The sequence below is a fragment of the Pithys albifrons genome, chromosome 3 (assembly GCF_047495875.1).
Source record: "Pithys albifrons albifrons isolate INPA30051 chromosome 3, PitAlb_v1, whole genome shotgun sequence".
NCBI lineage: Eukaryota > Metazoa > Chordata > Aves > Passeriformes > Thamnophilidae > Pithys > Pithys albifrons.
The window spans coordinates 91,875,181-91,898,976 of NC_092460.1; the positions used below are offsets into that span (position 1 = coordinate 91,875,181).

General features: G+C 35.4%; 1 protein-coding gene across 1 annotated transcript in view; it reads right to left on the reverse strand.

The window, feature by feature from the left end:
* Positions 1-1,412: 1,412 nt before the first annotated feature.
* HGF (hepatocyte growth factor) overlaps positions 1,413-23,796 on the reverse strand; it is a 55,222-nt gene continuing 32,838 nt past the window's right edge. Inside the window, exons 8-18 of the mRNA XM_071552726.1 lie at positions 18,239-18,413; positions 16,668-16,795; positions 15,192-15,294; positions 13,552-13,691; positions 11,389-11,427; positions 10,835-10,931; positions 8,115-8,189; positions 7,375-7,521; positions 6,580-6,686; positions 4,593-4,738; positions 1,413-2,373 (exon numbers count right to left, since the gene is read on the reverse strand). Coding sequence (XP_071408827.1) covers positions 2,203-2,373; positions 4,593-4,738; positions 6,580-6,686; positions 7,375-7,521; positions 8,115-8,189; positions 10,835-10,931; positions 11,389-11,427; positions 13,552-13,691; positions 15,192-15,294; positions 16,668-16,795; positions 18,239-18,413 — 1,328 coding nt within the window. The 3' untranslated portion in view covers positions 1,413-2,202. The remainder of the gene's footprint in view (positions 2,374-4,592; positions 4,739-6,579; positions 6,687-7,374; positions 7,522-8,114; positions 8,190-10,834; positions 10,932-11,388; positions 11,428-13,551; positions 13,692-15,191; positions 15,295-16,667; positions 16,796-18,238; positions 18,414-23,796) is intronic.

The following is a 23,796-nucleotide window of genomic DNA, read 5'->3' on the forward strand; positions in this document are numbered from 1 at the left end:
ATTCAATTTTTTTTTTGGATAGACATAACAAAACGCCTGCAAATATAATACAATGAGCACATAACAATTCTTAAAATACAAAGAGTGAACATGAAATTGTATATTTTATCCACATTCTGCTTGTGGCTGGAAAAAGAATTCACTTGGAATTTTTTAAAAGTCTCTCTTAAAAAGTTAATCCTTTCAGTAAGATATGGTCAGTATATACTTAGCAAGAATACACTCTTCACATACATGGCAATAATTAACTGTAAATACATCTGGCTGAATCCTGCCCTTTTTAGGCCTGGTAATTAAGAGAAGCCAAAGAGAGCTTAAAAGCCTTCAGAGGTGGCCAACACAGACCAAGACAGACTGTCTGTGCAGCATCCACAACCTCGACTCTGCTGTACAGAGAAGTCACATCTTGTCCAATGAGACTATTTACATCAAGAGGAATTTTAGAAGCTCTGCTTGCTGAAAGCCTTCTTCTGTGTGCCAGTAGAATCCGCTTGATGCTTGACACAAATCTCAGCAAGCCCAGCCACTTAAGTAAGGGCTGAAACTCATCCCAGTTCACCAGGATATGTAAGTGTATTTGAGTTCCATTGAAGTCAAAGTGCACTGCTGAAAAAAATTTGGTGAGTCACCACAGGGGCTATCTCCCAAGACAGCTCCCCTGAAGTGGTTACTTTCTGACAGAATTCAGGCCTGCATTTTCTACATGAAATGTCCTTCTATACATCTACACCACGATGTCAGCTTGGTGGCTATGCAGATATGACACACATATCCTCTGCTTTGCTACTGAAAACAGTTACAATTTATGCAGTCACAAGGGAAGTAACAGTGCCATTACTTATGCAATGACGTGTACAGTAGTAAAACTAACAATTGGATGTATGTCATATCAATTTTCCAGAAATTAGAGGGTAATCAGTGCCACCTATAACAACATATTTGTACAATACTTCCAGCCATACAACTAAATGCCTAAAGGACAAGCACTTTTCATAGAGGCTGAATTTTTTTGTTCTGGTTCCCCATCAACATAAAAGAAAATAATGATTCTACGGACAGGCAGAAAACACAAGCTACTAAACTATTGGTGATGTTGCCCATAATGTATACAAGGTCATATCAACCTCTGCAATAATTTTATTATCCTGAAAGGAATTATAAAAAAGATAGAATTTTGTCCAAATCTAGGTAAGGTGTTAGCAAAGAAGTCAAGTCTCTGAAAAACTATTAATGTATAAATTACTTTTCCCAGTCTTAAATTTCTCAACCAGGCACCAGATTTACCTGTTCTTTTTCCTACTATTAATACAGACTTACTGTAATGAAATAACTAGAATCAAATGAATTTTTAATACTAGTCTGTTGAGAAAGATTTGAGCATTTTTTGAATTGAAATTTCTTTTAATGTCCAAAATCTTCCAGTAGCTAATCAAGATTACATTTCAAACTAAGAAATGCTGTCTTTAGCATTGGAAATTCACAGTTATTTCTGGGTCAAACTTTAAAGACATGATCAATAGTTTGTTAACCAGAAAGGCTTTTTGTGACATGTATTAGAGGGCCACATTTACACTGAGGGAACCAAGTGCAGAACTAAAGTCTACATGCATTGTTAAAAAAACCCCAAACTGAGAGTGATTTCTAAGAGAACTCTGCTTATGGCAGGCTTGTCAAAGTCAATTAATTACTAAAGAGATTATTTTTTAATGAAATAACGCTATCTTTGACCTCTTATATATATAAGGGGGAAAGAGAAATATTATCATATATGCTGTCCTTGACTGATGCATATATCTCTCAGTAGGTCTTAAGTCATAGATGAAGAGAAATACATGGCTCATGGAAAGAACAAAACATGTTAAATAAAACTATAATTTGTTTCTCCTTCTAAGATAATCTGAAGAGCAGCATAAAGTAGATCATGAGATCTATTTCTGCAGAATCATTTATCATCCAGTAATAGTGTCATTGCAAAATTGTTTACCCATTCAAGTATCTTCAGGAGATATGCCACCATACTTGCCTGTACTGTAAGTTACTCCAACATTTATAAAACAACACTGCTAGACAAACAAAAACACCCATAAATATTAAAAGAAACTCAATAAACTTGACTATCAAGTAGTTAAAAAATTGTCGATCTTTACATTAGACATTAATTCCTTGCTGTCCAAAATCTTTCAGTGGAAGTTGTTGAGTTTTTCAGGATTTTCTGTAGGTCATCATAATCTTATGTATCCACTGGGAATAGTAGGAGACCCGAACAAAAATCCCAGGACGATTTCGAATGGCACATCCACGGCCAGGAACGATGACACCAATTACTATCTTCAGCCTGTTTTGTTCACAAACCAAAGGACCACCGTAATCTCGCTAGGAAAAGATAAACATAATGAAGGTCACTTCTCAAAATGCTTCAAGAGACAGCTGCCACCTGCCTCCTACTGACTGAGTTGTTTAGGAATGACCCTGCTCAATGCACAAGCAGTAGCATTATCCTTGCCGTAGAATATAAATCAGCTTCCAATGTCTTTTTCATAGCCAGAACTTATGAGAACCAGTGTCAAAGTTGGCCTCTGATCTTTGGTTCCTTTCCATGTAAACTAAACAGTGCGATACCTCTTTACATGTAATTCTAGTGACTTCAGACTACCAGATCTTATTCATCTCTTTCAGCTACCTCCAAGCATAATATTTGTTTATGTAAATATAATCCAGATGAGGAGAATATGAGTTGACTGATAAATATCTTTGTTGTGATAACAGGCTCTGCATCAAAGACTACTGACAGAGTCTGGTTAATATCTTTCAGTCAATCATCTTGCAGGGCCCTAGAATGAAAATCTATGTGTACTAATAGGGAGGGGGGAGGATCCCAAACATAATAAAAGATAATAGTTTTTAGACATAATTTTGAGACATAACTTGTTAAAGTGCTCCTTTTTATTATTCTGAATGAATGAGATACCCATGCACCAATGTATGAATTCTATGAAAATTTGGAGTATGACCTACTGAGATCAGGAGCTTATTTAGCACAAAAATACATCCAATTTTAATTAGATTGAAAGAGTAATTCAGATACATTCACATAGATTTGGGACTTAAACAGAGATACTGCAGTTTTTCTTCTGGCTAAAGGTAGACTGAACCTAGCAAACTAGCTGCAAAACTAGACAGTAAATGTTCATATCAGATAGAGAGACGTTGTTTCAAAAAAATAAAAGCAGACAATCAGTATTGTATTCTTTCCTGATCACCAGAGAAACAACAATGCTTGACCTTTATTTGGTTTGGATTTTTTTTCTGACTGACGGCAGACTAGTTCCCACGTGAACAATGAACTATGTCAGTGCCATCAGAGCGGCTCATAAAACACTTTCAGGAGTGAAGTTTCACCTGCCTATCTGATTTTGTTCTTCTGCCTGTTCTCTGCTGAGGAAAGTAGCTTCAAAGAGGAACTCAGAGAGCAGGAAACCACACAGCGATTAAGACTGATTGCTAATATTAATTCAGTCCATTCCCCTTGCAGGGGAAAACAAAGTGCAGGATCCCCAGCAGACTTCCATGCAGATGTTTCATTTATAAGCCTTGACAACTCTAAGACCTCATTTACAATTAAGTATAAAATACTAATTTTGAGGAAAATACTTTGCAACAAAAAAATGATCCAGTGGAGTAAGAATAATAAATGGAAGAGGCCTCAGCTTGATGAAGATAACCTCTGTTCCCAGGGTTTGGTAGTACCCTAGAGTAGGGAAAATTTCACTACATGGTTAACATCAGTATTAGTAAATCAATTATTCTACTCCAGATATTAAATACTTAGTAATGGTTGTGACTGTCTCCATCTAACAATCATTTCATTAGTAAGATTTTCTAAAAAAAAAAAAAAAAAAAAGGATTAGATCTTTCTGTAATAAATTATTTACAATGTTTCTTCTCTGATTTCTTTTCTCCATCATCCAAATGAGTCCCAGGCAAAACAACTGTATCAAACTATATGATCACTGAAGTAGTTCTCCTGTCCTCACCCATATGTTGCTCACACTTGATTAGGGAGACCTAATGCTTCAGCCTTCTGACTAATATGAACCTCAGAACAATTTCGTATCTGTCTCCTTCCTTCATAATTTTATCAACTTTACTGAGTACTGACTGTTACATATTTTGCATGAAGTTCCTCATCTTACTAAGAAGCTAAATTTGCTCCAGTATTTGCTTTCTACTCAATCAAAATACATTGCTGTTGCCAGCACTCAGCCCACTTTAGCCCTCTTTATACAGAACATAAATTTGTTTACGACTAGCAAACGGTTTAGTCATATGAGTGTATTTAACATTGACATACATCTTTGACCCGTGTGATGGCACGGTCAAGTTGAAGCAGAGGAACCCTTTCCTGCACTCCAGCAGAAAATAGAACACTTGTAACACAAATCATTTTCCAACACAAAATATGACAATAATTTCTTTTTGCATGAGTGCAATGCAGAGAGAATACTTATAAAAAACCTCCAGTAAATTATTTTTGGGACAGAAATTGCCAGGCTGATAGCTCCTAAGAATGTTTTAAGAAGTGCAATATTTACCTCACAAGGCCCAGCACCTATGGTTTCGGCCACAGCACAGATTTCTGACTCATTCACAGTGATCTTCCCTTTTAGATATTGGTTGCATTTCTCATTTCCCAAAGTGAGCAGGTTTGCTACTCGAAGCAGGCCATCATAGTTAACTACTAGGATTGAAAAGAGAATTAAAAAAATATTCTATTTTAAAGGGAAAAAAATAACGCAAGATGCAGTCTGGATAAACTTGCTCATGTAACTGGAGTTACTGTCCTTTCTCTCCTGTACTAACATTTTTGTCCATCCCCATGGTTATCATGCTTATGTATTTTGGATTTCTGTTTTTTTTGGTTTGCATGTCCGTTCAGTTCTCTGAGAATATCTGGATAAGTTTTTAGTATTAGAATAGAGGGCAAGGTAACTGGGCTTACTCTACAGCTCACCATGTTGTCATCTCCAAGAAATCAGAAAAATAGATCCAGAAAATGTTACCACTGCCGTCAGTGGAGCAAGGATTCTGCTCCCTGCCTTAAACATGAGTTAATGTGTAGCAGTGCCTGCCACGGCCTAGAGAAGGACGTTTGACTTGAGAAATTCTGTAGCAAAGTAGAGTTTTTCTCATTCTGTGCTGGCTCAGCTACACTGAGTGACTTTGTGCCCGCAAGGGCAGAGCCACAGCCTTGTGCAATCTCCATTCATCAGTGTGAAGGTCAGGAAGCAGGAGCCCTGTGGAGCTTACTCTTGTTCTACATGTTGAAAGACAAGCCTGTACAAGCTGCAAAGATAAATGAAGGGTCTGGACCTGCCCATTCTCTGCACAGCCATCAAAAGAAAATGCCAAGCTTGCCTTCCACTGACTTATTATCCTGTTTTCTTGAAAAAATGGATGTAACACTTCTTCCTTCCCTGATGGGGATTCTGTGAGGATTATAATAAGCAGTGCATAAAATATAATACAAAGTCCTTCTATGACAGATGTTATGTATTTACTGTATTACATAACTCCAAAATTGCAAATTCCTTATCAGGTCTCTTAAGCTAAGCTTTCCTGTGATGCTGTGCTCCAGCCTGATTTCCCTGTCCCCCAGACAGCTGATGCCCCCAGAGGATGGCTAATAGGGACATGCTGGGAACATCAAAGGCAGTCATTTGGGAGAGGGCTGGTACAGATTAATTGCCACACACAAAGAAATGCAGAGTAATGGCTACAAGGAAGAGAGACTCAGAATTCCAGTCTACTTTCTGCTCTGCTTCCAGGATAGTGTATGTTGCTGCTGCTTGCTCGGGGTCTGTGGTAAAATAACTTTTAAGCACAGTAAATATTGGAGTAATTATTGTCAACTGGCAGCTATTAACTTTATTATCAACACATAATTAGCCAGATATAGCATTTACCAGCCTAAATAAATGTCTGTTCTCTCACATAGTTGTATTTTCTTCACACAAAAACTGTATTTAGTAAACATTACTAAGGTTCCAAAGTCAAGTACTCAAAAGTTAGGAAATACCAGATAGGGTTGCCTGTGCATCCCTAGTTCAATGTCATTGTGTATGGTAACAAACTATTTGATTGCATGCTTCTGTATTAGTTTTTCCACAGGCCAGCCTGCCATTGGATACAGAAAGAGGCTGCTCAAGTAAATGACCTGGAATTTTTCAAAACACAGCTAGTACTCTGCAAAATAATTCTGCTAATATTTCAACATGTAGTTCAGTGTTTTTCTCTAATTCAGTCCTTGAAATATTTGAATCATTTTTGCCTGTCACTGAAACAATTACAAAAAGAGGATAGACTAGTAGAAAATATTCCATATTAAATGAACTTAGATGAAAAGCTCAAAGACTTATAAAATTCAGGGTGGTGGGGGGTGGTGTGGGGGAAGAAACTGTATTCTATAACAAGAAGTGTTGGTCAACTGTGGCATCAGGCAATACCGGCAGCCTCACCTATAATGACAAGAGGAAGTAAGCTGTCAACGTATTCATTTAGTTTTTAAAAATAGTTTCTTACATCCAGTGTATCCCCATCCATAAACACTGCAACTGGTCTTCTCTGGAATGGTACATCCAGAAATGGGTAATCGAATTATTTCTACAAAATTTGTCAATATAGCAGGTCTGAAAAGAGAGAAAAAAAACCTCATAGCTACAATGGATTTTACTTAATCTTCTAAAATTTATCTTAAAAGTGGCATTAACTCTATTACAGACCACAGCGATTAAAAACTCTGTCAATTCTTTTCCTTTAATTTTCTGTCTTTAAAGAATATGATGTATTCTACCTTTTTTTTGTGCTGCAGCTGCTAACTGTCAAAAGATTTCTTGAAATGCTGTCACCACTTTTATGCTATTTAACTTGGGTTTTATTCTTAAGAGTAAGTAATGATGGCTTTTCATTTGAATATATAGTTATGTTAATTCAGAGAAAGTTTGAAAGCTTGTATATACACAAGGATTTAAGTTACAATCTGGTGCTTATTCTATAAATTAAAACCAAATACTAGTCCATATGGGTACTTTGCATGTTGTTGTTTGTTTTAAATCTTCCAACAAACCTAAACATGGTTATAAGGAAAGAAAAAACATAGTCACAATTTCTCAGAAATAATGTTTGCCTTCTTTCCTTAGGTAGATGGATCTGTATTTCTACATATACCAAGTAAAGTTTCTTTGAATTGGAAGTTTAGCCCATGGAGAAAACATTTTTAGTGTTGGAGATAGTAAAGCAATGAACTTGCAAATCATGCTGAGGAAGAATCTCATCCATCAGATAAAAATCCTGGAATTCATAATAGCATCTACTAACCTGCTAAGTTTCAGTAAGACCAAATCTGACCCGGCAGGGCCATATACCAACTGGGAGATATTCCGGACTTGTCTGTGCTTCTCCTCTCCCTTTCCTTTGATATTATGGACTCCAAGCCAGGCTTTGTAGTCTTTTAAATCTTTGTACCTAAATAAGGCAAAATTGGTTTTGATTTTGCTGAGTATACAATAAAATAACTCAAAAAACTCTGCCTAATATGATTATGCTAGAAGATCTTAACTAATGCTCCTCAGCAGAAAAGGCTTCATACTGCCAACTGCTATTCCAAAATCAACATGCTTCAATGGAAGTTTCTGGCCTGAAGCCATTACATAATTTTATCTTTAACTGTTACTAAAATCTAATTTTTGTTTCATAATAGTATCCAAACATTTAGATCATTGGACAGTTTGAACCTTTGAACTATTTGAGATTTGCCCAAGTTTTTTATTTTATTCTATCCAATTAAGCAGAAAGCATAACATTATTCTCATAAAGAGGCAATTGTCTAACCATGACACTTGGAAAACCTATTTATGCTTCTATGTAAAATAGCCAGAGCTCTTTTAGATTTACAACAATAATAACAGAAAATACCAAGGTCCCATGGGCCTTTTATATTAGAAAACCAGTATTAAAGCCAAACAGGAGGGAAACTGCTGCATTTAAATTGAAGTGTTGTGCTCATAAATTCCAAAAATAGATAGATGTTAATATTGCAAAGTTACAGGCTACTGTACCTAGAAGGGAAACACTGCCTTGCTGTAAGAACCCACTCTTCCTTTATCAAAGTACCACCACAAATGTGCTTATTCCTAGGGGGTGGAAAAAGAAAGAAAGGTTAAAAAAAAAAGGCAATACTATTAGTTTCTACATAGTCAAAATGTTTAAAGAGCACTTTGCTCCCCAAATATTTTTGCTGGTCAAAAGTGGCAGACTGACAAAGCGCAGAAACATATCTCTGTCCCTTTACTGTACAGTTTAAACACTTACAGCAACATGACTTAGCACAGGTTTACTTAAGTGTGTAAAAACCAGACAGAAAGACCTATTCAGTTACTCTGTCCATTTAGTGATTTCAAAGCCAAATTTATAATAAGAGACTTAATTCAAAATTAAAATAATAATTAAAAACCAATTTTTTGGAACAGGAACTGTATTCAGGCATTCAGGCAAGTCCCCAAACTGCCACCAGATGTAAACAACATTTGGTCATTATTCATGTAAGTATTATTCAAAGCATTGACCTCAAGGTGGAGAGTTCCTACTTGATTACAAGCCCTATGAGATTCATGTCCCCACATACTTCAGTTGGAAACAATCTGCATTGTATGACATTCTACATGTGATTACAGAAGAACTGAAGCATAATATATCAAGTAAAATTAAAGCAATTAAGCATGACAGTTCTTTCAAAAAAGAAATAACTACGGAATGTAGATTAATTAGTTTCCTTCTTTGTGACTCAAAAATCACATTTATTTTCTACAGCAGTTTGGAAAGTGAGTAAGAAGTGTCAGCAATTTCAGAAAATCTCAGAATCTCACAATTTATAAATTCAAATCACACAAAGAGTCAAAACTTTTCAAAGAACTGCTGGATGGATACCAGATTCTATATGGAGTTCAAAGATAGGCTAATAACACAAATTGTTGACTTTTTTTTTTAACTGTATTTTGATTGAGAAGCAAAATATCTGGTCTAAAAGGCTGGAATCTTTCTAAAATATAGATTCTACCCAGTTTTCTTATAAAAACATCACAACCAGTAATATAAATGTGTTCTTCCATGTTATGTTTCCACCACTTATTATTATTTTACTATACAAGATTTCATCATCTGTTTTAGAAGATTAATAAGTACACTTAGAAAGGTTAACTTCTTTTTTAAGTATGAGACAAATTTAGAACTGGTTCCATGAAGCAGATGAAATTCATCAAAATATACTTGAATATACTTGATACCAGAATCTTGATTGGGTATATAAGAAAATTTCATTGATTAATTTTACATTTGGAGATATGCTTTGGTTGCCAAATAAATATAGTTTCTAAGTATCTCTAAGCCTCCACCATTCAGAAATGGTAACTCCATTTTACAGTGTACAGTTAAGTTTTCTTGCAGAAAGTTCTGAAGTCAATAAGATTTTGATTCAGACAATACTGCATTTGCTTCCTTGGTAACAATACAAAATAAAACTACATTTTTATGCCCACATGTAATTGTTCAAAATATATTTTGCTGCTGAAGTATTCTAGGAATCTCTCATTCTTAAAAGGATCTGCGATCATTTAAGCACTCATCTATTCCATGGAATTTTGTCACATAGCAAAAAATCCAGGTTGAACTACTCTAACATTAGCTATTTAAATTTTGAAAACAGCACAAAGATGAACTTTTCCAGAGTGATTTAGTCCACTGATCTGGTTACTTAGTCAAGCAATGTAGCAATGTTCCTCTAGAAACATCTTTCTGAACTATTCACTACACTTCCACAAAGGTATTGTTCTGATAGGATCTCATAAGATACAAAGATTACCAAGGATGAGAAGGACCCCTGGAATTTCTCTAGCAATGAAGCAATGTAGAAAATGATTTTTTATCTTTTCCTTTGCTCTCATTTTTCATTAAAGACGTCTTTTGCAACATAGTTTTAGAAGAGGTGATTAATCATAAGCTAACAGAATTGAGCTTTACTTTAGTATGCATCAGCAGACAAAAGGCTTTTAAGTTTGGTATTTTTTTCATGATAGAAGACACAGGCTGATACAGGAGATATATCCGCTTATAAATTAATGATTCACACTTCCAGCTGATGAGTTATGAACTTGAATGATGAAAATAGAAAACTGCAATTCTATGTTCTGGCTTTTATACAGTAGCAAAGTAAGATCTGCCATAATGTAATACCTGTGTTACAAACAAGCTTTACATGTTACAGTCTTATTTCACATAATGAAAAGGATTTCCTCATAATGCCTATTTTATTTTTTTTTAATACCAAACAAATTTTATTTGCATGCAATTATATAAGGAGAAAGCTAAATTTGACAGGAGTATAAATCCTAAATCTGACACTTCACAACTAAATGCTCTGCTGTTAAAGTGAAAATACTGAAATGAAATTCAGGTTTTTTTCTAATGGTCTCTAAAATAAACATTTTCATGCTCAATGCTAAGCCAATGTTATGAAAAGGTCAGCAATAGCTAATTGAAAGAGCAGAACACTATGAGTGCTTTACAGGTTCATGTGGTTAAGTTAGTAAAAATGAACATTTAAAACATTTCACTAGCAGGGTGAATACTATGGCTTCACCTGATATTACAGAAATGCTGTTTCTCTGCTTTTACAGAATATAACTGCAATATAGAAGAATTTTCATTACAGTCAACATTTTCTAACATTCCAAAACAAATATCCAAGTATGCATTTTGTCCTTCTAAATAAGGTTATAGTTACCTGTAGGTCAAACTAACCACCCATCCTTCGTTAGTTTGTGTTGGGATTCCGTTTACAACTCGCAAATGTTTTGTTGAGGCACAAGGAATGGTAGTATCTGAAAGCAGGTCCAGAGATCACATTTTACTGAAAACAGTGGTACAAAACCTGCACAGTTGCACATAAGGGCCACAAGAAGGTCAATATTTATTAAAGATTATCTTTCCTGTGCTAATGAAATATATTTCTAGACCATCAAAATTGCTTCAAAGCTGAGAAGGTCTATATAAATATCCATAGGGGATATAAAATACATGTATTTAAATAGGTCTTTTGAGATTTAGATATTTAAAAAGCAAACACGAAAAATCTCACCACTGGCAAGACATGACAGTAAGGATAGATAAAGGAGTACAGTAAAGCTATTCCTCATTTTCCTCTGGTAAAAACAATTTTTCTCAGACTGTACATTTTTTTATGTAACTAGCTGATCTTTACCTTGTTTCCCAATTGGAAAGAAATGGTTAGTCTTATCAGATACAGTCACACGCTGCACAGTATATGTACAAACTTACCATCCAAGCTGGTTGTAGTAGGAGTTGTATCACCTTCACCTAGACAGACACATAAGATAGCCATAATACAAAATTAAAACACATTTGAAAACTTAATAGAGTAAAATTCAACAGCCAATTGCATATTGTTAACTTTAATGGTTCATAAAGTTTTAAACTTCAATGATTCTTTAATAGTCTGCAAAAGCACAATTTAGTAAGAACTATCAAGAAGGCACAATTTTATGCCAATGGAATGAAATAAGAAATAAACATTTTGCAACAGGGTTTGAATTTTGAATACATCAGGCTGCCTATCATGTTCAATGAAATGTTTTATTAGACGAAGAAATTGCTGAAAAATGAAGCTGTGTCTTTTCTACAAGCTTTCAGGAACTATAGAAAGCATGTGATTAAATCCAAATCAAACTGAAAGAAAGTCCAATTTCTTTAATAAGCTTTGAAACTTCAAAGGTCCTTCTATGTTCCTATCAGAAAAAACTTATCTTTGTCAAAACAAGCTCCTCAAAATGTGGTTCAGTCCTTCAGTCTAGTCCAAGTCAAAAAAACCAGTTCCAACAAGGTTGCTTAACCTTCACTCAACATTTTTGCCTTCAGTAAAGTCCACAGAATGACCCAGCACTATGAGCTGAAGGTCCAGATGTAGCTACTGAAAATTTGCACAGCAAAATTTAAACGGTCTCATGCAACTAGATTTCCATCATTAAGCAAATGGCTATATATGTATATATATGTGCATGTTTGTGTGTGTGTGCATGTGTGTATGTATATATATGTATATATAGGTATGTATATGTGCATGTGTGTGTATGCATATATATATGTATGTATGTATAAAATATAAAATTATATATACAGAGTTAAATTTATATATGCATATATACATACGTATGTATAATTACATATATATAGTTCAGTTTGAATAGACCAGTTAAAGGGACCAACAGAGTTCACTTGGGACCTGTCAGTATTTTGTCTGTACTGGTTAAGCTGGTTCTTAAGAACTAAGTATGTTACTAGTAGTTTAATAGTAGTTCATATGAATTACATTTACATAACATATTCTCACTCTGGAGTCTGTTGGCAGAATTTGTAATGCCCACCAATGCTGTATTATCCTACAGATGTTTGCTGTGGATATTTCTTCAGGCATTCATAGATTCAGGTAATGAACTCAGAATCAGTGAGCAAAAAATATATTTCTTCAGCTGTTATTTATTTATTTTTTTATATTAACAAAAATAACCTTTTGCACAGTTTGTTTACTCTTCGCATAGATGCCAAAACATCACCTGAGACTTCTAATATCACTTCTTAGAGATGCAGGAGTTCAGACTATAAGGAAATGCAGCAGATTGCCACTAAAAATGAGTGCAACATTATGATTAACCTCTAGAGAGACACGCATTCAAAAGCCTGATTTACCATTAAGTGTTCTCCCAGGATACATAGCAATTTAGAAATAAGAACTGAAGAGAAAAGAAAGACTTTGAACATAAATGTGAATTGCATATTTTAGCGTGAAACTATTTTTTTCCCACGTATCATCATTTTATTACTGAATTCCTTAGGATTTTTAATTCTGTTTATTTAATCCGCCTAGATTTAAACATTCAACTTCGGGGGCATGTTTTTCCTAATTTTTGCCAGGAGTTAAATCATCCCATAAACATCTGAAAGGAGACTCTAATCTGTATAGCACATACGCACTTCAGCATATATACTTAGTGAGTTGTCCTAACTACAAATACAAATCACACAAAGAGACACTGAAGCTTGCAGCTCAGAAGATAACTCTGTTTTGGTTTCTTCAGGCCACAGCCAGCATTCTGACCACTAGACAATTCTTTGTCTCCATCCAGCCCTCATTCAATTGCTAGATCTGCTGGAAAATGTTTGACCATCTGTAATAGCCCTTTTGTGCTCCCACTGCATAAATAAGCCTTGAAATCTCCAAGCTCATCAAGGAAAGGAACCCCTTGTTCATATATTGCACAAGCAGCTTCTGTCTGCTCCTTCTCAGTCACGCACAATTGATTCTTGATAGACTCGCACATTTTCCACTGCCACAAGTGACAATAGAAAGGTGTGCATATGCCTGTGACACTATGGCTTCACCGGGATAGCACAGCTGACAATGCCAGAGGCATACCAAGTACTCACAGCGAGAAATAGGGCAGTAATCCCAGGGAACAAGAGGATCATCTGTGTAACACCAGGGACCATGAAAATCATCATCTGGATTGCGGCAATAGTTTTTCTTCAGTTTACTAACATCTGGTTCTCTGAATATTTGTATATGCCTACAGGGAAAAAAAAATTCAAAGTGCTGAGAAGCTTTATACTATAGGCCAAATTTTCAAAGGTTAAAATGTTGCTTTGCTCCAAATTCTAGTATTAGCTGATTGAGAAGCCTACAGGTCAGGGTTTAGGGCTGGTTGAAATCAATGGGAAGATGAGACCCAGATATTTGCTGGATCTGGATTCGTTTCTTCTGGTTGGTATTAACAAGCACTGTGTCCACTGGACAGCTGGGAGGTTTCTAGATCTCCCACTCAAGCTAAAATCTCTAGATACCCTCAGGAGGGACCATTACAAGAGTGCCTGTGATGCCCTCAGCAAATCTGCAATCTTCTCTGGGGAGCACAGGTACCTTCTCCTTGCAGGTTAACAGCACAAGGGTGCATTGAATCTACAAAGCTGAATCATGGGCAAAGGAAGAGCAAACTGAGAAAGTTAGCAAGACTGATCAGCAGGCAAGGGGAAGGATGAATGGCTCAAACAAACTGCAGTGATAAGTCATCTAGCTTCAAACCTACATGGGACACTTTAAAGGTGAAATATTTGGGTCAAAATCTGAAGCAGAGAAAGCTGTTTACTTCTGGCTTGCCAGAGACAACTACACAGGCTTCCTTGGTTAGAGCTGTACTGCTCTTTTAGTTCATAACCAACCACGCATGCTGCCTCTAGCACACCCATAACCAGAGAAACTGCTACAGTGAAACAGATAACTCCCCAAAGAAGTTCCCAAATGGAAACTGTGTGGGAGTAAGAAAAAAAAGGCTGATCTGTGCTCAATTAGATGAATGCAATTGCATGAAGCATCCAGTAGGTTTATGCTGTCTCATTCACAGCTAACTGAAGACTTACCAGGTTTCTCAGAAGTCATGCTTCCATTGGGACCACTAGGATGTGTGGTATGTAATACATAGCAAAATTCCCCTATTTGTACTTCCTGCTGATTCACTTTACTTCAACAAATGAATTAAAGTAATTTGCGATCTCCACTCTTTGAATATGAAGTCAAATTAGTGATAAACAATAGAAATTGCAAGTCTTTGTAATGGCATTTGTTGTCAGTATTATTCAATTGTAGACTCAAGATTTAGTTTCAGGCTGTAAGGGACATGAGGTGGTTACAAGTCCAACCTCATCCTTGAAGCAGCATGAGCTATGAGATTAGGCTGATGAGATAATAATTTCCTGCCTCATTCCTGCTATCCTCTAATAACACAAAACTTTCAAGGACAAAGATGGGGTAAAACAGGCCAGTAAACTAAACTCTATGTACCATCCCAAAGCCTACAATTAGTGGTTAGCCTGAACAAAGTCATGTTGTGTAATATGTTTAAACACAAAGAAAGAAGAAAAAGGAAAAATATAAAGATTTTTAAAAGATACTAAAAGCTCTAGGGTATAAGGGCCTTCTTTAGAATCACTGCGGATGAGAAGGAGTTGCCATCTGGAGGCAGTATTTATTCAGGACTCACTGAACCATCTCTTTCTGTTTCATATATACACACCTACGTAAGTCTTCAATATTTTTGTCCCATGTGGAGCAAGTTAGACCAAATCTTGTCTTGGATAGATTCCCCATGTAACTCTTGCCATTGCCATGATAACAATCTGAAAAAAAGAATGTTGAGACAAAAAAAGTGGAGGATGATTGTGCAACATTGAGAAGAAAATTATTCCTTTCCATCAGTAATCAAATTAGTAAAGACAAGTGTTCTATTTAGCAAATGCTATACATTATACATCAGACAATTGTATAAATTGAAACAGAAACAAAATTGGAGAGAGATTTTCAAATGTAGATACATAATCTGTTTGTGACCCTTATTCTCAACACAGTAGCATTTTAAATTTTTCTTACATAAACTAGGAAAATTTCTTTCATAAATAATTGGTTTAATATTAATTTAGAGGGGCCACACAGAATATCTTGAAAGTTGTCAGAAGTGGGTTATACAAAATAAGGCAAAAGCGCTCCCCTATTCCTCCCTCCTCGAAAAATAGGCACTCAGCCTATTTGAAACAGCTTAGCTCTGTGTAGATTCCAGATACTGGCAACAGTATATAATTCTAGACTTAAGTACTACTTCAGCAAAATCAAAAAATCAACATGACTTTAATTTTAATGTAATTCAAAAACTTGTCTGTTCACTCCAGCAGAAGTCATGTTTAATTCATAAGCTTTTATCACAAGCCTTTTAAAGATTTTTCAAGAGGATTGTTTAAAATTATCACTACTATAAAGACTTTAATTTCATATTCATCAGTAATTTTACTTTTTGATAATTGATACTTTACAAGAAACATGGACTGAAAATAAAAGTTAAATCCTTTCCCTGAAATAACTCTTGCAACTGCAACTTTTTCAAATTTAAAAGAAAAATTGGCTTAAATTTAGAGACGAGATGTTAAAGCAGCCTGATGAAGGGTCTGAGGTTTTAGCCTCAGTTTATGCTGTGATTGACATAAGTTCTGAGGATGCAATAATACTTCTTAGAGTAATACTAAGACCCCATGGGAAAAGCAGCACTGGCATGAAGACTCAGTGGACCTCACAAGCGGAGGTATCTAAGAAGATCAATTCCTTTTAGACAAGGTGGTATGGGCAAAAAAAAAAAAAGCTTTTGGTGGCCTCATATGCAAGTATAAAAAGACTGTGAACCAAGAAAATCATCTCAGCTCTGGAAAAAGGCCTTTCAAACTAAGAAAGGTAAAGACAGTGGAGCTGATACACAGATTCACCTTGTCTAAAAATCAGATCCAATAGGAAATATTTGATGGAACTTTCTCTGCTGGAATAGAAAACAACCATGAAATGAATCTCAATTACACCACAGTGGGTCCCAAGTATCCAAGTAAAGTCAAAGCAGAACTACACAGGTGTAATATAGATACAACTTCTTCAGTTTTCAAGCCTGTCTATTTGCTGTTTGGAACAGTATAGCATTTGTTTAAAATCATGTTATCACCCTTTCCTCTGTTACCTTGTTCATTTGATACATCGCACTTAGGAATCTGGGAGCAATAACCAATACGGATGTTTGGGTCAGTGGTAAAACACCAGGGTGATTCAGATCCATCTGGATTTCGGCAGTAGTTCTCCCTCAAATCCCTATAAAAATAAATATGTTAGCTCACAGCAAAAATAACTTAAACCCATTGATGCATTCCACTGTTTTTTATTATGAATTACCACTAATACGGGCTCCTTCAGGTCTTTGTGTTACTGATCAGTGTCAAGTGCAAGGAGATGAGGAGCCAGTAAGAACACAGTGTCCAGAAAAATACAGTAATTGTAATAAGAATATGTTTATGGGAATTCATTTTCAGCAGACATAAGTTTTGACTGGGTATGAGATTTCATTTGAAGATTAACAATATTTTCAGTATAGCTTATTTTCATTCAGGATTCTTGATCAAACTTTGCATGCAACTGACATTGGATACACCTGCAATCCATTACAAGTGTTTTTAAATACAAACATTACCAAAGGGCTTAAAACTCCCTGTACTTTAAATGGTTCTTCTGAGTTCAGAGAAACAGAGTCCTGCGGACTATCAGTGACTCACTGAAGAAACTGAGTCTTGGAAAATAAAAAAAGAATGTATATTGAAATTCTATAGAGCTGTTACCTTTAAAATAAAAGCTAGTCACAAGGGAACGTCTTTAAATGTCTTTTGCAGCTTGCATGAAATAGCCAAACCTCTTAAATGTGAGTTTTATTTTCCCATCTCCTGACAGGTTTTGCCATGTTCCGTGCTTCTCCAGATTTCATTGTAATTTTCCATCTGCAGCACTTACTGATAACAGACTATGGAAAGAATGGGCCTAATATTGTAATTCTTACTGATATCTACCCATCGATAAAGATACTTAGTACAAACTGGGCTGAGGCTCCATGTTGGTCAGCAAGGTTTCCTCTTTGCTCATTTGAAAAAGGACAGAAAGAACATTACTAATGTAACTGCCTAAAATTAGTATATTATTCACATCCTGGGAGTTTATGAACTTCACAGAAATATTTGATGACCAGTGGTCCCATAGGTAAAACCAGTCCTATTGGTGCAAGTACATTTAGTAATGAGACAGAAAAGGAATTTAAAATATGTAAAATAAAAGAAGGGTAGTCAAATATTATAAATGTTAAGTTTACATGTAGGTAATACTTAGGACTTACTAAGTTCAAGTCAGCAATCAAAGTGTGAACAAGTATTTAGTTCCATGAAAGAAAAAACAGTGGTAATATACCAGCACTACTGGGACTCATGTCCCTGTCTGGAAAACATCCAAACACTTCACAATCAAATTGTTAAATACATGTTTGAAGAAAAAGTTCATAAAACCCCCTAAGGTTTCACACAAGTTCATCTAGAACTCCCATTTTGAGATCTGAAGAACTGACTTTCCCACATTCAAATGGTTTTCAGGGCCAGCAAGTAGAGTGAATGCACCAGGACGCAGAGCCTGGTTTACTTCAGTGGCATGCAATTTTAAGCATTTTAAAACTAAGCTCCTCTCCCACTGCAGTAATATTACCCATGCGTCTCTACTCACTTGCATTTGAAGTTCTCAGGAGTGATGTTGTGCTGGTGAGGAAACTGGGAGTCCCACCTCTGGCACTGGATTCCACTCCATATGGTGCTGACTGTGCCACGGTAACCCTCACCCTGCCCCTGGATGCATGTGGAAGTCTCAGCTTCTGCCTCTGTGCTGTTGACGACACTTTCGTCTGCAGATCCAGAGAAGAAGTGCTGTTTCATTCTCTTAAGACTGGCTAAGGATGTCAGGTTTGAACTCTATGTTGCAGTTCAAATCATGATAATTGGACTTCTTTGGTGAAGTTGCCAATGTGACCACAGAATAATTTCCTCCTCCTCATATTTACAACCACCACAAAATCAAAATAAGAGCTAGACCTTACGCTAGTTTATCCACTTACATGCAGAAAACCTGCAACATTTAATAGCTTTTGTTCCTTGAAACACCTGGCCTATGCTGTATCATTGAAGGTCAGAAGATATTCCTGATTACTTTTTCCAGTTCAGCAAATATCTTCTCATTTGCATAGCTTTACAAAACTGAGTGACCACCCACATATGCACTATTACACATGTAAACACATATTTGTAGGATTAAAATACAATTGGTTTTCTCTAATGAATTCACAGAATATCAAGTCACAGGAAAGAAAAATATGCAGATATGCAGATAAAAAATTAAAACAAAAGAAAAATCTTGTTATAAAGTAATGTGTTAACTTCTCCTTGAACTTGTTGTTGGGGGTTAAAAGAAGGGAAAAAAGTCCAGCTTTTGAAATCAAAGATCAGTATGCTCTACAGAGAGACAAATGCTTTAAAAACTAACAAATTCATCAGGCTCAAGATCTTTTACAGATGTTGATATACTCTGCACTCACCCTGGTGTGGGCTGTCTTGAACTAAATTCAGAAAAACAGTGGTTTTCAAATGACTCATTCACATAACTTGAAAGTCTCTTTTTATTTCTTATGCAATTTTCATAATTGCAAATTAATGGCACAGATATTGCATCAGATATATACAAAGTAGTACAAAACAAAATACACTGCAGTAAAAGCAACACTACTACAAAGACCCCAAAAGTTCCCAATACAGTATTTTGTAACTGCCTATCTGTTCATAATTACTATTGTTCACAAGACTAATTTTATTAATTACTTTTCAAGTATTAATTGCCTACAATAGGTATGTCAATAAAGTTTTTTAAGTTTTCGTCTGATGGTCCGATGAATAGAACAATATTTGTGTGTTACTCATAATATAGTTCACTCCTGGTAACTTGAGCCAGTTCTATGAACTTGGAGAGAATATGGATCTTAAGGAAACCAAATGTCATAACAGATGGTTTTGGCTGATTTGCTGACTGATCTCTGATGCTAAAGATCACTTCCCTGTCAGATGACAACATCAAATTGTGCAGTTGAATTATACATTTATCCATGCAGTGCTTTTTCTCTTCATCTGGTTGATGTTTTTAAATCAGTGTCTCATGGTCAAATTCATTTCCTGTCCTTCCTTCCCAAGGCACTTTTTCTCCAAATGTTTTCCTGTTTCATTGGAATTGTGAGTTCCAAGCTCATTCGAAAGTCAAAAGGACATGGCACTGCAAGTATCACAAACAGGTTTCTGCAGGTTGACAAATGCTCTCTTTCTAGTGGATTCATCAAACAGACACGCAGCTAGAAATTATATTTTTAGTCTTTATAGATCACTTTTTAAATAATTGGACTTCAAAAAGATGTATTCATACAACTGATAGAAATAAATGGCAGCATATTTCAGTTTTCCATCATAAATAATATATAAAACATATTGGAATTGTATTCTAAAATACTTTCTATGCTGACTAGAGTGAACACATTCAAATATGTTTTAATGTCTTCAAAAAATAAATGTAATGCTCTTATTAAAATTGAAAGAGATGTAGTAAATAACTTGGGCCAAAAAAGAAAGTTTCCTAATATTAGAAATGTGAGCACACATTCTGGCTTCATAATATTTTCTAAGTAAATTAATAAACTATAACTACATAACTCTATCAAAAAGCCTTCTTAAAAATACTAATAAGGCACAAACAATCAACCCAACAAAAGCTATTGCAAAACCCATATTTTTCCACAGGAAGATACTATTATGAACTATATAGTACATGTGCTTTGTATTCAATCATACTAGGGAAAAATAATTGCGCTGGCATTTATGCATCATTGTGTGTGGGTTTGTTGAGTTTGTTTTGTTGTTTTGTTTTGTTTTGTTGGTTTTTTTTTAAATCACATGCTTGAAATTAAATAAGCCATGCACAAATATATTTAAGTAAGGTCACTGATAAACCTTACACTGAGTGTCCAGGTAGTGACCTCTATCTGTAGATCAGATTTTACAATTTGTCCATGTCAAAATGTCCTATATAAAGGCATCTAACTTTCACATTGTCGTGAATAATTGTGCAGCCAAGCCACCAATGGAAGGGCTTACATTATAATGACTAAAAAAGAAATTACTTCAACATCTACAATGTGATTATCTGCTACTACTTTGTGGCAGCTCTCAATAAGAATTCTAGTAATGAAAAGGACCACTACAATGTACTTATATTAATTAATACAGCAGTTCCTTCATTCCAAAAAAAGCCCACAGAACCCTCCCCAAACTCTTCTTGCTGTGCTACCTGTGTTTCCTACAAATGTCTCATTTTAAAACCTAAGAAATGAGACTCAAGAGTATTTCTGAAATTTAATTCTGAAACAATTCCCATTCTAGCTGTTGAGTCCCACAGAAAGCTCAAAACTTACCAATAAAGGCTTGAGAATTCCTTCATTCAGCTGGTGATTTCCACAAACAGGCATGATGGGAACAGTCTCCCTGTTCCTGTTAATGAAAGTTGGGCTGGATGTGCACAGGAACATGCAACAGCTTGAGGAGCAGTGCCTGCCTCACCAGGCATTACAGAGGGGCTCTGCAGACTGTAAGGCAGTTGCCAAATTTTAAGTGCCCAGTTAAGCTAAGCCTAGAATTTATATAGCTGTGTCCATTCAATATTGGTCTTGTTCTTGGGGCTAATTAGTCATCACTCACATAGCCAATTTTCTAAAGTTTAATAATTCTGAGCATGAACATCAGATGTGCATAGCACTGGTGAAAAAGCCTTGACATCACACTCACCAGTTTTCTTACAAGGCAAAATCACGATCAAGATAAAAATCCATAAAGCTCAATTCCCATTCTTATACCAAAAATTCCTCTAAAATATAAATTAAGATCTACAAACCAAGGGCTTTTTCCAATGAGAAAGACATTTTGAATTAAGATAGATCAATTTAAATTCAATAACCAATCTTTATTTTGCAGCACTTACTAATATTTCATAATATAAATTCCCAAGATTTTTTTGCTTCTGTTCAGATTTTATAGTTCTGAACTGAGATTAAAAACTGAGATTAAAATTACTGTTAAAGGAAGATCGCACAAAATATTGTCTTATTTATAATAAGACATAAATACTGCTATTTATGATTTTTTTATTAAATGTCACTTCTTACTCCTGTACAAAAGTTCATGATGAACTAAAGAATGTGGTAATCATTAGCAGCTACTTTTGAACTTTGTGGGTGTTTGTTTTGTTTTGTTTTGTTTTGTTTTCTAATTCTGGATGACTAAGATTAACCAAGCAATTCAGACAGCTACATGAGGGGATTTCCCATTGGTAGTATTTCCACCTTCACATGTTCACTCTGCAGTCCCCAGCAAAAGTGCAATAATACAAAACTATCCTTTTTTTTCCATAAAACTCTCCCTATTTTGATATTTCCAAATACATAACCTTATTAATAAGGGCCAGCTCATGCATTCAGAGAAGCTTATGTAAAAAGATGAAACATTATCCAGAGTTTCATGTGGAAAGCCACAGATAGTCTTCTCAGTTCTAGTTCTCACAGTAACACCAGCATGAGGGAATTAGCAGGGGCCTTGAGTCATTCGACAGCTGAAGTAACCAGTTAAGAGTGTCTTTAATCCCAATGACCCTGAAGAAAATCCTGCACAATTTTTAGGTCAGTGGTGAAACTCCTACTGCCTTAAAAGAAGGTAGGGATTTTGCTGGCGAATTCATCTTCTTTCATGACAATGCAATTTATGTAGTTTTGGAAAAAGACATAGTTGGAAGAGTCCTAACTAACATCATGAGGAAAATACCTGCTTTTGCTTCTAATCATGTAATGTCTTTTCTATGGAGTCAGTCAACAGAAAGAAAATGTGCCGTGATTTGCAACAAAGTATTTTTAAAAGTAGATTTTAAACATGATCTATGCAATTCTGCAGCTGTCACTAAGAAAGCTGAGGGATGTTATGAAGCTGCTCATGCTCAGTTGCACTGCCTGCAAGCCATCTCTACCTCAAGCAATGGCATGTACGGGTCTGGCAGTAGGTTAGTGGCAGTTCCTTCCTTTCCATGTTTTCAGTGTGCCATCACACAATACAAGAAACATGTAAAAGAACGAAACACACTGATTTCTAGTGTTTTGTTGGGTTTTTTTTCGTAAAAACATGAGAAAGTGAAGAAATCAATTAAAGACAAGATCAAGAATCAGAGTACCAAAGAACTCATCTAAAACCTGCACATGCACAGTACATTTGTCCTTAAGCAGAGAGGTTTTTTCCAGGTTGTTCCAATGTCTACAACAAGGGTTTAAATTCAAATTACTTTTATTTTAAATCCATTTAAAAATCATAATAAAAGTAGTCTTCTCAGGTTAAGAGTTCTTAAATCTCACTTTCAAAACTATAACAGAAATTATGAAAAGGACTTGAGAAGGATTTTTTTTTTGAGAGAATGCATGAGCTGATGCATAAACAGTGAACATTCAACCTATTCTCTGTCTCCATGTGAAGCAAGATGAAAGGTAACATTTTAAAGAGACTAATAATATCAGTCTCTTTTCACTGCATCATTTCTATAAATATCTTTATCTTACACAAATATAAAGCTTAAACTGAGTGTAACTTTTATTTGTTTACATATGATGATTCAACAAATAATTTTTTAATTAGAACTTCAAATTCAAATGGGCAGTTGAAATCTCTATTTCTAAAGAATAAGTTATTTAATACATCTGGGGTTTCTGCCTTCCTAAAAATTGTAGGCACGCTGCAATGGTTCATTTTACATGTAGAGTCTCAACCTTGCTGTTTCATTACTTGTTCTTTCTTAAAAACCCCAGACCTTTATTGAATTCTCTTAAGGCTTTTGGGGCTCCAGTTATCCTTGCCTATTGCTATGAGTACTGACATAAAAGGTTAAATACATAATAAATGCATCTGAGTCAGTTAGAAATCAGGTAGGAATCAATGGAACACTGTCCTTACCAAAATAATTCCTATAGCTCTGCAGCTCTCAAATGACTGACATATGTATCTTTATTTCTGGGCCTTATTACCTCTCTTATAGCCCTAGAGCTCATTAAGAGTTGTCATCTATTATTATTATTATTATTGTTATTATTATTGTTATTATTATTATTGTTATTGTTAAGCAGTATTAGTTCCCTACTCCTGTTTTCTCTGTAGTTCACATCCTCA